This window comes from Salvelinus alpinus, chromosome 5, assembly GCF_045679555.1.
Source record: "Salvelinus alpinus chromosome 5, SLU_Salpinus.1, whole genome shotgun sequence".
NCBI classification, from domain to species: Eukaryota; Metazoa; Chordata; class Actinopteri; order Salmoniformes; family Salmonidae; genus Salvelinus; species Salvelinus alpinus.
In genome coordinates, this window is record NC_092090.1 from 102,221,356 (window position 1) to 102,233,470 (window position 12,115).

Consider the following 12,115-nt stretch of genomic DNA (forward strand, 5'->3'; position numbering starts at 1 on the left):
CCATTATAATTTCTACACTTTCTATCTAGTTTGAGATGTTTTATAATCCAAAATAATACATGCACTGTGTATATTCGTTTTACTCAAACCTCACGCGTCATCCATATGATGGAAAAACATCGCTGTGACAGAACTTTAACCCCTGGGTTCATTACCTCATCTGTAGGGTTGTAGTACTGCTTCAGCTAAGGGTGAGCTAGGGTCAGGGGTCAGGGTTCATTACCTCAACTGTAGGGCCGTAGTACTGCTCCAGGTAAGGGTGAGCTAGGGTCAGGGGTCAGGGTTCATTACCTCATCTGTAGGGCCGTAATACTGCTTCAGGTAAGGGTGAGCTGGGGTCAGGGGTCAGGGTTCATTACCTCAACTGTAGGGTTGTAATACTGCTCCAGGTAAGGGTGAGCTGGGGTCAGGGTTCATTACCTCATCTGTAGGGTTGTAATACTGCTCCAGGTAAGGGTGAGCTGGGGTCAGGGATCAGGGTTCATTACCTCATATGTAGGATCGTAGTACTGCTCCAGGTAAGGGTGAGCTAGGGTCAGGGATCAGGGGTCATTACCTCATATGTAGGATCGTAGTACTGCTCCAGGTAAGGGTGAGCTAGGGTCAGGGATCAGGGGTCATTACCTCATCTGTAGGATCGTAGTACTGCTCCAGGTAAGGGTGAGCTAGGGTCAGGGATCAGGGGTCATTACCTCATCTGTAGGATCGTAGTACTGCTCCAGGTAAGGGTGAGCCAGAGCCTCCTCCACCTCGATCCTCTTGTGGGGGTTAAAGGTCAACATCTTGTCCAGCAGGTCCAGAGCTTTGGGGTCAGCGTTGGGGAAGAGGCGGTTCCAGGGAACCTTGCAGCGCAGTGGGAGAGACAGCAGGTAGTTCCTGGCCTTGATGTTGATGATGCAGTTCAGATCCTCCTGGGAAGGAGACCCTAGGATACCTGGAGGGGGGGAACAACACCAGGGGTCAGCTCAACAGCTAGAGGAGACACGACACCAGGGGTCAGCTAGAGGAGACACGACACCAGGGGTCAACTAGAGGAGACACGACACCAGGGGTCAGCTAGAGGAGACACGACACCAGGGGTCAGCTAGAGGAGACACGACACCAGGGGTCAGCTAGAGGAGACACGACACCAGGGGTCAGCTAGAGGAGACACGACACCAGGGGTCAGCTAGAGGAGACACGACACCAGGGGTCAGCTAGAGGAGACACGACACCAGGGGTCAGCTAGAGGAGACACGACACCAGGGGTCAGCTAGAGGAGACACGACACCAGGGGTCAGCTAGAGGAGACACGACACCAGGGGTCAACTAGAGGAGACACGACACCAGGGGTCAGCTAGAGGAGACACGACACCAGGGGTCAGCTAGAGGAGACACGACACCAGGGGTCAGCTAGAGGAGACACGACACCAGGGGTCAGCTCAACAGCTAGAGGAGACACGACACCAGGGGTCAGCTCAACAGCTAGAGGAGACACGACACCAGGGGTCAGCTCAACAGCTAGAGGAGACACGACACCAGGGGTCAGCTAGAGGAGACACGACACCAGGGGTCAGCTAGAGGAGACACGACACCAGGGGTCAGCTAGAGGAGACACGACACCAGGGGTCAGCTAGAGGAGACACGACACCAGGGGTCAGCTAGAGGAGACACGACACCAGGGGTCAGCTAGAGGAGACACGACACCAGGGGTCAGCTAGAGGAGACACGACACCAGGGGTCAGCTAGAGGAGACACGACACCAGGGGTCAACTAGAGGAGACACGACACCAGGGGTCAGCTAGAGGAGACACGACACCAGGGGTCAGCTAGAGGAGACACGACACCAGGGGTCAACTAGAGGAGACACGACACCAGGGGTCAACTAGAGGAGACACGACACCAGGGTCAGCTAGAGGAGACACGACACCAGGGGTCAGCTCAACAGCTAGAGGAGACACGACACCAGGGGTCAGCTCAACAGCTAGAGGAGACACGACACCAGGGGTCAGCTCAACAGCTAGAGGAGACACGACACCAGGGGTCAGCTCAACAGCTAGAGGAGACACGACACCAGGGGTCAGCTCAACAGCTAGAGGAGACACGACACCAGGGGTCAGCTCAACAGCTAGAGGAGACACGACACCAGGGGTCAGCTCAACAGCTAGAGGAGACACGACACCAGGGGTCAGCTCAACAGCTAGAGGAGACACGACACCAGGGGTCAGCTCAACAGCTAGAGGAGACACGACACCAGGGGTCAGCTCAACAGCTAGAGGAGACACGACACCAGGGGTCAGCTCAACAGCTAGAGGAGACACGACACCAGGGGTCAGCTCAACAGCTAGAGGAGACACGACACCAGGGGTCAGCTCAACAGCTAGAGGAGACACGACACCAGGGGTCAGCTCAACAGCTAGAGGAGACACGACACCAGGGGTCAGCTCAACAGCTAGAGGAGACACGACACCAGGGGTCAGCTCAACAGCTAGAGGAGACACGACACCAGGGGTCAGCTCAACAGCTAGAGGAGACACGACACCAGGGGTCAGCTCAACAGCTAGAGGAGACACGACACCAGGGGTCAGCTCAACAGCTAGAGGAGACACGACACCAGGGGTCAGCTCAACAGCTAGAGGAGACACGACACCAGGGGTGGATTTGTTAGGAATAGAAACATCATGAATAGACTGTTCCGTTTACATATCAGAGGTTGTTCAACACAATCGTTGTATATCAAACTGTGTGTGTGTACGTACCCAGTATGTGGTTGAGCTGTGTGTGTGTGTGTGTGTGTGTACGTACCCAGTATGTGGTTGAGCTGTGTGTGTGTGTGTGTGTGTGTGTGTGTGTGTGTGTGTGTACGTACCCAGTATGTGGTTGAGCTGTGTGTGTGTGTGTGTGTGTGTGTGTGTGTGTACGTACCCAGTATGTGGTTGAGCTGTGTGTGTGTGTGTGTGTGTGTGTGTGTACATACCCAGTATGTGGTTGAGCTGTGTGTGTGTGTGTGTGTGTGTACATACCCAGTATGTGGTTGAGGTGTGTGTGTGTGTACATACCCAGTATGTGGTTGAGCTGGTCAAGGTAGTGTGTACGTACCCAGTATGTGGTTGAGCTGGTCCAGGTAGTGTGTACATACCCAGTATGTGGTTGAGCTGGTCCAGGTAGTGTGTACGTACCCAGTATGTGGTTGAGCTGGTCCAGGTAGTGTGTACATACCCAGTATGTGGTTGAGCTGGTCCAGGTAGTGTGTACATACCCAGTATGTGGTTGAGCTGGTCCAGGTAGTGTGTACGTACCCAGTATGTGGTTGAGCTGGTCCAGGTAGTGTGTACGTACCCAGTATGTGGTTGAGCTGGTCCAGGTAGTGTGTACATACCCAGTATGTGGTTGAGCTGGTCCAGGTAGTGTGTACATACCCAGTATGTGGTTGAGCTGGTCCAGGTAGTGTGTACGTACCCAGTATGTGGTTGAGCTGGTCCAGGAAGTGTGTACATACCCAGTATGTGGTTGAGCTGGTCCAGGTAGTGTGTACATACCCAGTATGTGGTTGAGCTGGTCCAGGTAGTGTGTACATACCCAGTATGTGGTTGAGCTGGTCCAGGTAGTGTGTACGTACCCAGTATGTGGTTGAGCTGGTCCAGGTAGTGTGTACGTACCCAGTATGTGGTTGAGCTGGTCCAGGTAGTGTGTACGTACCCAGTATGTGGTTGAGCTGGTCCAGGTAGTGTGTACGTACCCAGTATGTGGTTGAGCTGGTCCAGGTAGTGTGTACGTACCCAGTATGTGGTTGAGCTGGTCCAGGAAGTGTGTACATACCCAGTATGTGGTTGAGCTGGTCCAGGTAGTGTGTACGTACCCAGTATGTGGTTGAGCTGGTCCAGGTAGTGCGTACATACCCAGTATGTGGTTGAGCTGGTCCAGGTACGTACGTACCCAGTATGTGGTTGAGCTGGTCCAGGTAGTGCGTACGTACCCAGTATGTGGTTGAGCTGGTCCAGGTAGTGTGTACGTACCCAGTATGTGGTTGAGCTGGTCCAGGTAGTGTGTACGTACCCAGTATGTGGTTGAGCTGGTCCAGGTAGTGTGTACGTACCCAGTATGTGGTTGAGCTGGTCCAGGTAGTGTGTACGTACCCAGTATGTGGTTGAGCTGGTCCAGGTAGTGTGTACGTACCCAGTATGTGGTTGAGCTGGTCCAGGTAGTGTGTACGTACCCAGTATGTGGTTGAGCTGGTCCAGGTAGTGTGTACATACCCAGTATGTGGTTGAGCTGGTCCAGGTAGTGTGTACGTACCCAGTATGTGGTTGAGCTGGTCCAGGTAGTGTGTACATACCCAGTATGTGGTTGAGCTGGTCCAGGTAGTGTGTACATACCCAGTATGTGGTTGAGCTGGTCCAGGTAGTGTGTACATACCCAGTATGTGGTTGAGCTGGTCCAGGTAGTGTGTACGTACCCAGTATGTGGTTGAGCTGGTCCAGGTAGTGTGTACATACCCAGTATGTGGTTGAGCTGGTCCAGGTAGTGTGTACGTACCCAGTATGTGGTTGAGCTGGTCCAGGTAGTGTGTACGTACCCAGTATGTGGTTGAGCTGGTCCAGGTAGTGTGTACATACCCAGTATGTGGTTGAGCTGGTCCAGGTAGTGCGTACGTACCCAGTATGTGGTTGAGCTGGTCCAGGTAGTGTGTACATACCCAGTATGTGGTTGAGCTGGTCCAGGTAGTGTGTACATACCCAGTATGTGGTTGAGCTGGTCCAGGTAGTGTGTACGTACCCAGTATGTGGTTGAGCTGGTCCAGGTAGTGTGTACATACCCAGTATGTGGTTGAGCTGGTCCAGGTAGTGTGTACGTACCCAGTATGTGGTTGAGCTGGTCCAGGTAGTGTGTACGTACCCAGTATGTGGTTGAGCTGGTCCAGGTAGTGCTTCCCGGGGAAGATGGGTCTATTGGAGAGCATCTCAGCCAGGATGCAGCCCACAGACCAGATATCAATAGACTTGGTGTAACCCTGAGAGAGGAGGGGCTAGCATTAATATAGCAGATACATGTCCCCTGGCTGTAGGAACCTCTAGTATTAATACAGCAAATACATGTCCCCTGGCTGTAGTAACCTCTAGTATTAATACAGCAGATACATGTAGTAACCTCTAGCATTAATATAGCAGATACATGTCCCCTGGCTGTAGGAACCTCTAGTATTAATACAGCAAATACATGTCCCCTGGCTGTAGTAACCTCTAGTATTAATACAGCAGATACATGTAGTAACCTCTAGCATTAATATAGCAGATACATGTCCCCTGGCTGTAGGAACCTCTAGTATTAATACAGCAAATACATGTCCCCTGGCTGTAGTAACCTCTAGTATTAATACAGCAGATACATGTCCCCTGGCTGTAGTAACCTCTAGTATTAATACAGCAGATACATGTCCCCTGGCTGTAGGAACCTCTAGTATTAATACAGCAGATACATGTCCCCTGGCTGTAGTAACATCTAGTATTAATACAGCAGATACATGTAGTTACCTCTAGTATTAATACAGCAGATACATGTCCCCTGGCTGTAGGAACCTCTAGTATTAATACAGCAAATACATGTCCCCTGACTGTAGTAACCTCTAGTATTAATACAGCAGATACATGTCCCCTGGCTGTAGTAACCTCTAGTATTAATACAGCAGATACATGTCCCCTGGCTGTAGTAACATCTAGTATTAATACAGCAGATACATGTAGTAACCTCTAGCATTAATACAGCAGATACATGTCCCCTGGCTGTAGGAACCTCTAGTATTAATACAGCAAATACATGTCCCCTGGCTGTAGGAACCTCTAGTATTAATACAGCAAATACATGTCCCCTGGCTGTAGTAACCTCTAGTATTAATACAGCAGATACATGTCCCCTGGCTGTAGTAACCTCTAGTATTAATACAGCAGATACATGTCCCCTGGCTGTAGTAACATCTAGTACTAATACAGCAGATACATGTAGTAACCTCTAGCATTAATACAGCAGATACATGTCCCCTGGCTGTAGTAACATCTAGTACTAATACAGCAGATACATGTAGTAACCTCTAGTATTAATACAGCAGATACATGTAGTAACCTCTAGTATTAATACAGCAGATACATGTCCCCTGGCTGTAGTAACCTCTAGCATTAATACAGCAGATACATGTAGTAACATCTAGTAGTAATACAGCAGATACATGTCCCCTGGCTGTAGTAACCTCTAGTATTAATACAGCAGATACATGTAGTAACCTCTAGTATTAATACAGCAGATACATGTCCCCTGGCTGTAGTAACCTCTAGCATTAATACAGCAGATACATGTAGGAACCTCTAGCATTAATACAGCAGATACATGTAGTAACCTCTAGTATTAATACAGCAGATACATGTCCCCTGGCTGTAGTAACCTCTAGTATTAATACAGCAGATACATGTAGTAACCTCTAGTATTAATACAGCAGATACATGTCCCCTGGCTGTAGTAACCTCTAGTATTAATAAAGCAGATACATGTAGTAACCTCTAGTATTAATACAGCAGCTACATGTCCCCTGGCTGTAGTAACCTCTAGTATTAATAAAGCAGATACATGTAGTAACATCTAGTAGTAATACAGCAGATACATGTCCCCTGGCTGTAGTAACCTCTAGCATTAATACAGCAGATACATGTCCCCTGGCTGTAGTAACCTCTAGTATTAATACAGCAGATACATGTAGTAACATCTAGTATTAATACAGCAGATACATGTAGGAACCTCTAGCATTAATACAGCAGATACATGTAGTAACCTCTAGTATTAATACAGCAGATACATGTCCCCTGGCTGTAGTAACCTCTAGTATTAATACAGCAGATACATGTAGTAACATCTAGTATTAATACAGCAGATACATGTCCCCTGGCTGTAGGAACCTCTAGTATTAATACAGCGGATACATGTCCCCTGGCTGTAGTAACCTCTAGTATTAATACAGCAGATACATGTCCCCTGGCTGTAGGAACCTCTAGTATTAATACAGCGGATACATGTCCCCTGGCTGTAGTAACCTCTAGCATTAATACAGCAGATACATGTCCCCTGGCTGTAGGAACCTCTAGTTGCGCAGGACAGGGAGGGAGACAACAGGGCAGTCTAAAATCATAAATTCATAACCTCTGACTGGTTATTGTCTTCCATGACTCCAAACAAGCCTGAGTCATGTATATTACAGACAGAGAGGTTTGATCTCACACCAGAGAGGTTTGATCTCACACCAGAGAGGTTTGATCTCACACCAGAGAGGTTTGATCTCACACCAGAGAGGTTTGATCTCACACCAGAGAGGTTTGATCTCACACCAGAGAGGTTTGATCTCACACCAGAGAGGGTTGATCTCACACCAGAGAGGGTTGATCTCACACCAGAGAGGGTTGATCTCACACCAGAGAGGGTTGATCTCACACCAGAGAGGTTTGATCTCACACCAGAGAGGTTTGATCTCACACCAGAGAGGTTTGATCTCACACCAGAGAGGTTTGATCTCACACCAGAGAGGTTTGATCTCACACCAGAGAGGTTTGATCTCACACCAGAGAGGTTTGATCTCACACCAGAGAGGTTTGATCTCACACCAGAGAGGTTTGATCTCACACCAGAGAGGGTTGATCTCACACCAGAGAGGGTTGATCTCACACCAGAGAGGGTTGATCTCACACCAGAGAGGTTTGATCTCACACCAGAGAGGTCACAAAACGGGCGACAGCATTTGCATCATTATATATTACTATTATTCTTACAATATGTATGTGTGTTTATATATATATATATATACAGTAGGGAGAACAAGTATTTGATACACTGACGATTTTGCAGGTTTTCCTACTTACAAAGCATGTAGAGGTCTGTCATTTTTATCATAGGTACACTTCAACTGTGAGAGACGGAATCTAAAACAAAAATCCTGAATATCACCTTGTATGATTTTTAAGTAATTAATTAGCATTTTATTGCATGACATAAGTATTTGATCACCTACCAACCAGTAAGAATTCCGGCTCTCACAGACCTGTTAGTTTTTCTTTAAGAAGCCCTCCTGTTCTCCACTCATTACCTGTATTAACTGCACCTGTTTGAACTCGTTACCTGTATAAAAGACACCTGTCAAGACACCACTCAATCAAACAGACTCCAACCTCTCCACAATGGCCAAGACCAGAGAGCTGTGTAAGGACATCAGGGATAAAATTGTAGACCTGCACAAGGCTGGGATGGGCTACAGGACAATAGGCAAGCAGCTTGGTGAGAAGGCAACAACTGTTGGCGCAATTATTAGAAAATGGAAGAAGTTCAAGATGACGGTCAATCACCCTCGGTCTGGGGCTCCATGCAAGATCTCACCTCGTGGGGCATCAATGATCATGAGGAAGGTGAGGGATCAGCCCAGAACTACACGGCAGGACCTGGTCAATGACCTGAAGAGAGCTGGGACCACAGTCTCAAAGAAAACCATTAGTAACACACTACGCCGTCATGGATTAAAATCCTGCAGCGCACACAAGGTCCCCCTGCTCAAGCCAGTGCATGTCCAGGCCCGTCTGAAGTTTGCCAATGACCATCTGGATGATCCAGAGGAGGAATGGGAGAAGGTCATGTGGTCTGATGAGACAAAAATAGAGCTTTTTGGTCTAAACTCCACTCGCCGTGTTTGGAGGAAGAAGAAGGATGAGTACAACCCCAAGAACACCATCCCAACCGTGAAGCACGGAGGTGGAAACATCATTCTTTGGGGATGCTTTTCTGCAAAGGGGACAGGACGACTGCACCGTATTGAGGGGAGGATGGATGGGGCCATGTATCGTGAGATCTTGGCCAACAACCTCCTTCCCTCAGTAAGAGCATTGAAGATGGGTCGTGGCTGGGTCTTTCAGCATGACAACGACCCGAAACACACAGCCATGGCAACTAAGGAGTGGCTCCGTAAGAAGCATCTCAAGGTCCTGAAGTGGCCTAGCCAGTCTCCAGACCTGAACCCAATAGAACATTTTTGGAGGGAGCTGAAACTCCGTATTGCCCAGCGACAGCCCCCAAACCTGAAGGATCTGGAGAAGGTCTGTATGGAGGAGTGGGCCAAAATCCCTGCTGCAGTGCGTGCAAACCTGGTCAAGAACTACAGGAAATGTATGATCTCTGTAATTGCAAACAAAAGTTTCTGTACTAAATATTAAGTTCTGCTTTTCTGATGTATCAAATACTTATGTCATGCAATAAAATGCTAATTAATTACTTAAAAATCATACAATGTGATTTTCAGGATTTTTGTTTTAGATTCCGTCTCTCACAGTTGAAGTGTACCTATGATAAAAATTACAGACCTCTACATGCTTTGTAAGTAGGAAAACCTGCAAAATCGGCAGTGTATCAAATACTTGTTCTCCCCACTGTATATATATATATATATATATATATATATATATAGGGTGTTTACCAGACATTCATTAGAACAACCTAGAAAAATACTGCAACGAGTTGACAGACTAACATGGGGTGTTATAGTGTAGTATTGTAGACTAACATGGGGTGTTATGGTGGTGTATTGTAGACTAACATGGGGTGTTATAGTGGTGTATTGTAGACTAACATGGGGTGTTATAGTGGTGTATTGTAGACTAACATGGGGTGTTATAGTGGTGTATTGTAGACTAATATGGGGTGTTATGGTGGTGTATTGTAGACTAATATGGGGTGTTATGGTGGTGTATTGTAGACTAACATGGGGTGTTATAGTGGTGTATTGTAGACTAACATGGGGTGTTATAGTGTAGTATTGTAGACTAACATGGGGTGTTATGGTGTAGTATTGTAGACTAACATGGGGTGTTATGGTGTAGTATTGTAGACTAACATGGGGTGTTATAGTGGTGTATTGTAGACTAACATGGGGTGTTATAGTGTAGTATTGTAGACTAACATGGGGTGTTATAGTGTAGTATTGTAGACTAATATGGGGTGTTATAGTGGTGTATTGTAGACTAATATGGGGTGTTATAGTGGTGTATTGTAGACTAATATGGGGTGTTATGGTGGTGTATTGTAGACTAATATGGGGTGTTATGGTGGTGTATTGTAGACTAACATGGGGTGTTATAGTGGTGTATTGTAGACTAACATGGGGTGTTATAGTGTAGTATTGTAGACTAACATGGGGTGTTATGGTGTAGTATTGTAGACTAACATGGGGTGTTATAGTGGTGTATTGTAGACTAACATGGGGTGTTATAGTGTAGTATTGTAGACTAACATGGGGTGTTATAGTGTAGTATTGTAGACTAATATGGGGTGTTATAGTGTAGTATTGTAGACTAACATGGGGTGTTATAGTGTAGTATTGTAGACTAACATGGGGTGTTATGGTGTAGTATTGTAGACTAACATGGGGTGTTATAGTGGTGTATTGTAGACTAACATGGGGTGTTATAGTGGTGTATTGTAGACTAACATGGGGTGTTATGGTGTAGTATTGTAGACTAACATGGGGTGTTATAGTGGTGTATTGTAGACTAACATGGGGTGTTATAGTGGTGTATTGTAGACTAACATGGGGTGTTATGGTGTAGTATTGTAGACTAACATGGGGTGTTATAGTGGTGTATTGTAGACTAATATGGGGTGTTATGGTGTAGTATTGTAGACTAACATGGGGTGTTATAGTGGTGTATTGTAGACTAATATGGGGTGTTATAGTGGTGTATTGTAGACTAACATGGGGTGTTATGGTGTAGTATTGTAGACTAACATGGGGTGTTATAGTGGTGTATTGTAGACTAACATGGGGTGTTATAGTGTAGTATTGTAGACTAACATGGGGTGTTATAGTGGTGTATTGTGGACTAACATGGGGTGTTATGGTGTAGTATTGTAGACTAACATGGGGTGTTATGGTGTAGTATTGTAGACTAACATGGGGTGTTATAGTGTAGTATTGTAGACTAATATGGGGTGTTATAGTGTAGTATTGTAGACTAACATGGGGTGTTATAGTGTAGTATTGTAGACTAACATGGGGTGTTATAGTGGTGTATTGTAGACTAACATGGGGTGTTATGGTGTAGTATTGTAGACTAATATGGGGTGTTATAGTGGTGTATTGTAGACTAATATGGGGTGTTATAGTGGTGTATTGTAGACTAATATGGGGTGTTATAGTGTAGTATTGTAGACTAACATGGGGTGTTATAGTGGTGTATTGTAGACTAACATGGGGTGTTATAGTGTAGTATTGTAGACTAACATGGGGTGTTATAGTGGTGTATTGTAGACTAACATGGGGTGTTATAGTGTAGTATTGTAGACTAACATGGGGTGTTATAGTGTAGTATTGTAGACTAACATGGGGTGTTATAGTGGTGTATTGTAGACTAACATGGGGTGTTATAGTGTAGTATTGTAGACTAACATGGGGTGTTATAGTGGTGTATTGTAGACTAACATGGGGTGTTATAGTGTAGTATTGTAGACTAACATGGGGTGTTATAGTGGTGTATTGTAGACTAACATGGGGTGTTCTAGTGTAGTATTGTAGACTCACATGGGGTGTTATAGTGGTGTATTGTAGACTAACATGGGGTGTTATAGTGTAGTATTGTAGACTAACATGGGGTGTTATAGTGGTGTATTGTAGACTAACATGGGGTGTTATGGTGGTGTATTGTAGACTAACATGGGGTGTTATGGTGTAGTATTGTAGACTAATATGGGGTGTTATAGTGGTGTATTGTAGACTAACATGGGGTGTTATAGTGTAGTATTGTAGACTAACATGGGGTGTTATAGTGGTGTATTGTAGACTAACATGGGGTGTTATAGTGTAGTATTGTAGACTAACATGGGGTGTTATAGTGGTGTATTGTAGACTAACATGGGGTGTTATGGTGTAGTATTGTAGACTAACATGGGGTGTTATAGTGGTGTATTGTAGACTAACATGGGGTGTTATGGTGTAGTATTGTAGACTAACATGGGGTGTTATAGTGGTGTATTGTAGACTAATATGGGGTGTTATAGTGTAGTATTGTAGACTAATATGGGGTGTTATAGTGGTGTATTGTAGACTAACATGGGGTGTTATAGT

General features: G+C 46.1%; 1 protein-coding gene across 1 annotated transcript in view; it reads right to left on the bottom strand.

Annotated features, from left to right (window-relative positions):
- The window catches only part of LOC139577360 (mitogen-activated protein kinase 1), a 73,201-nt gene that overhangs the window by 12,039 nt on the left and 49,047 nt on the right, over positions 1–12,115 (bottom strand). Inside the window, exons 5-6 of the mRNA XM_071404419.1 lie at positions 4,876–4,990; positions 693–934 (exon numbers count right to left, since the gene is read on the bottom strand). Coding sequence (XP_071260520.1) covers positions 693–934; positions 4,876–4,990 — 357 coding nt within the window. The remainder of the gene's footprint in view (positions 1–692; positions 935–4,875; positions 4,991–12,115) is intronic.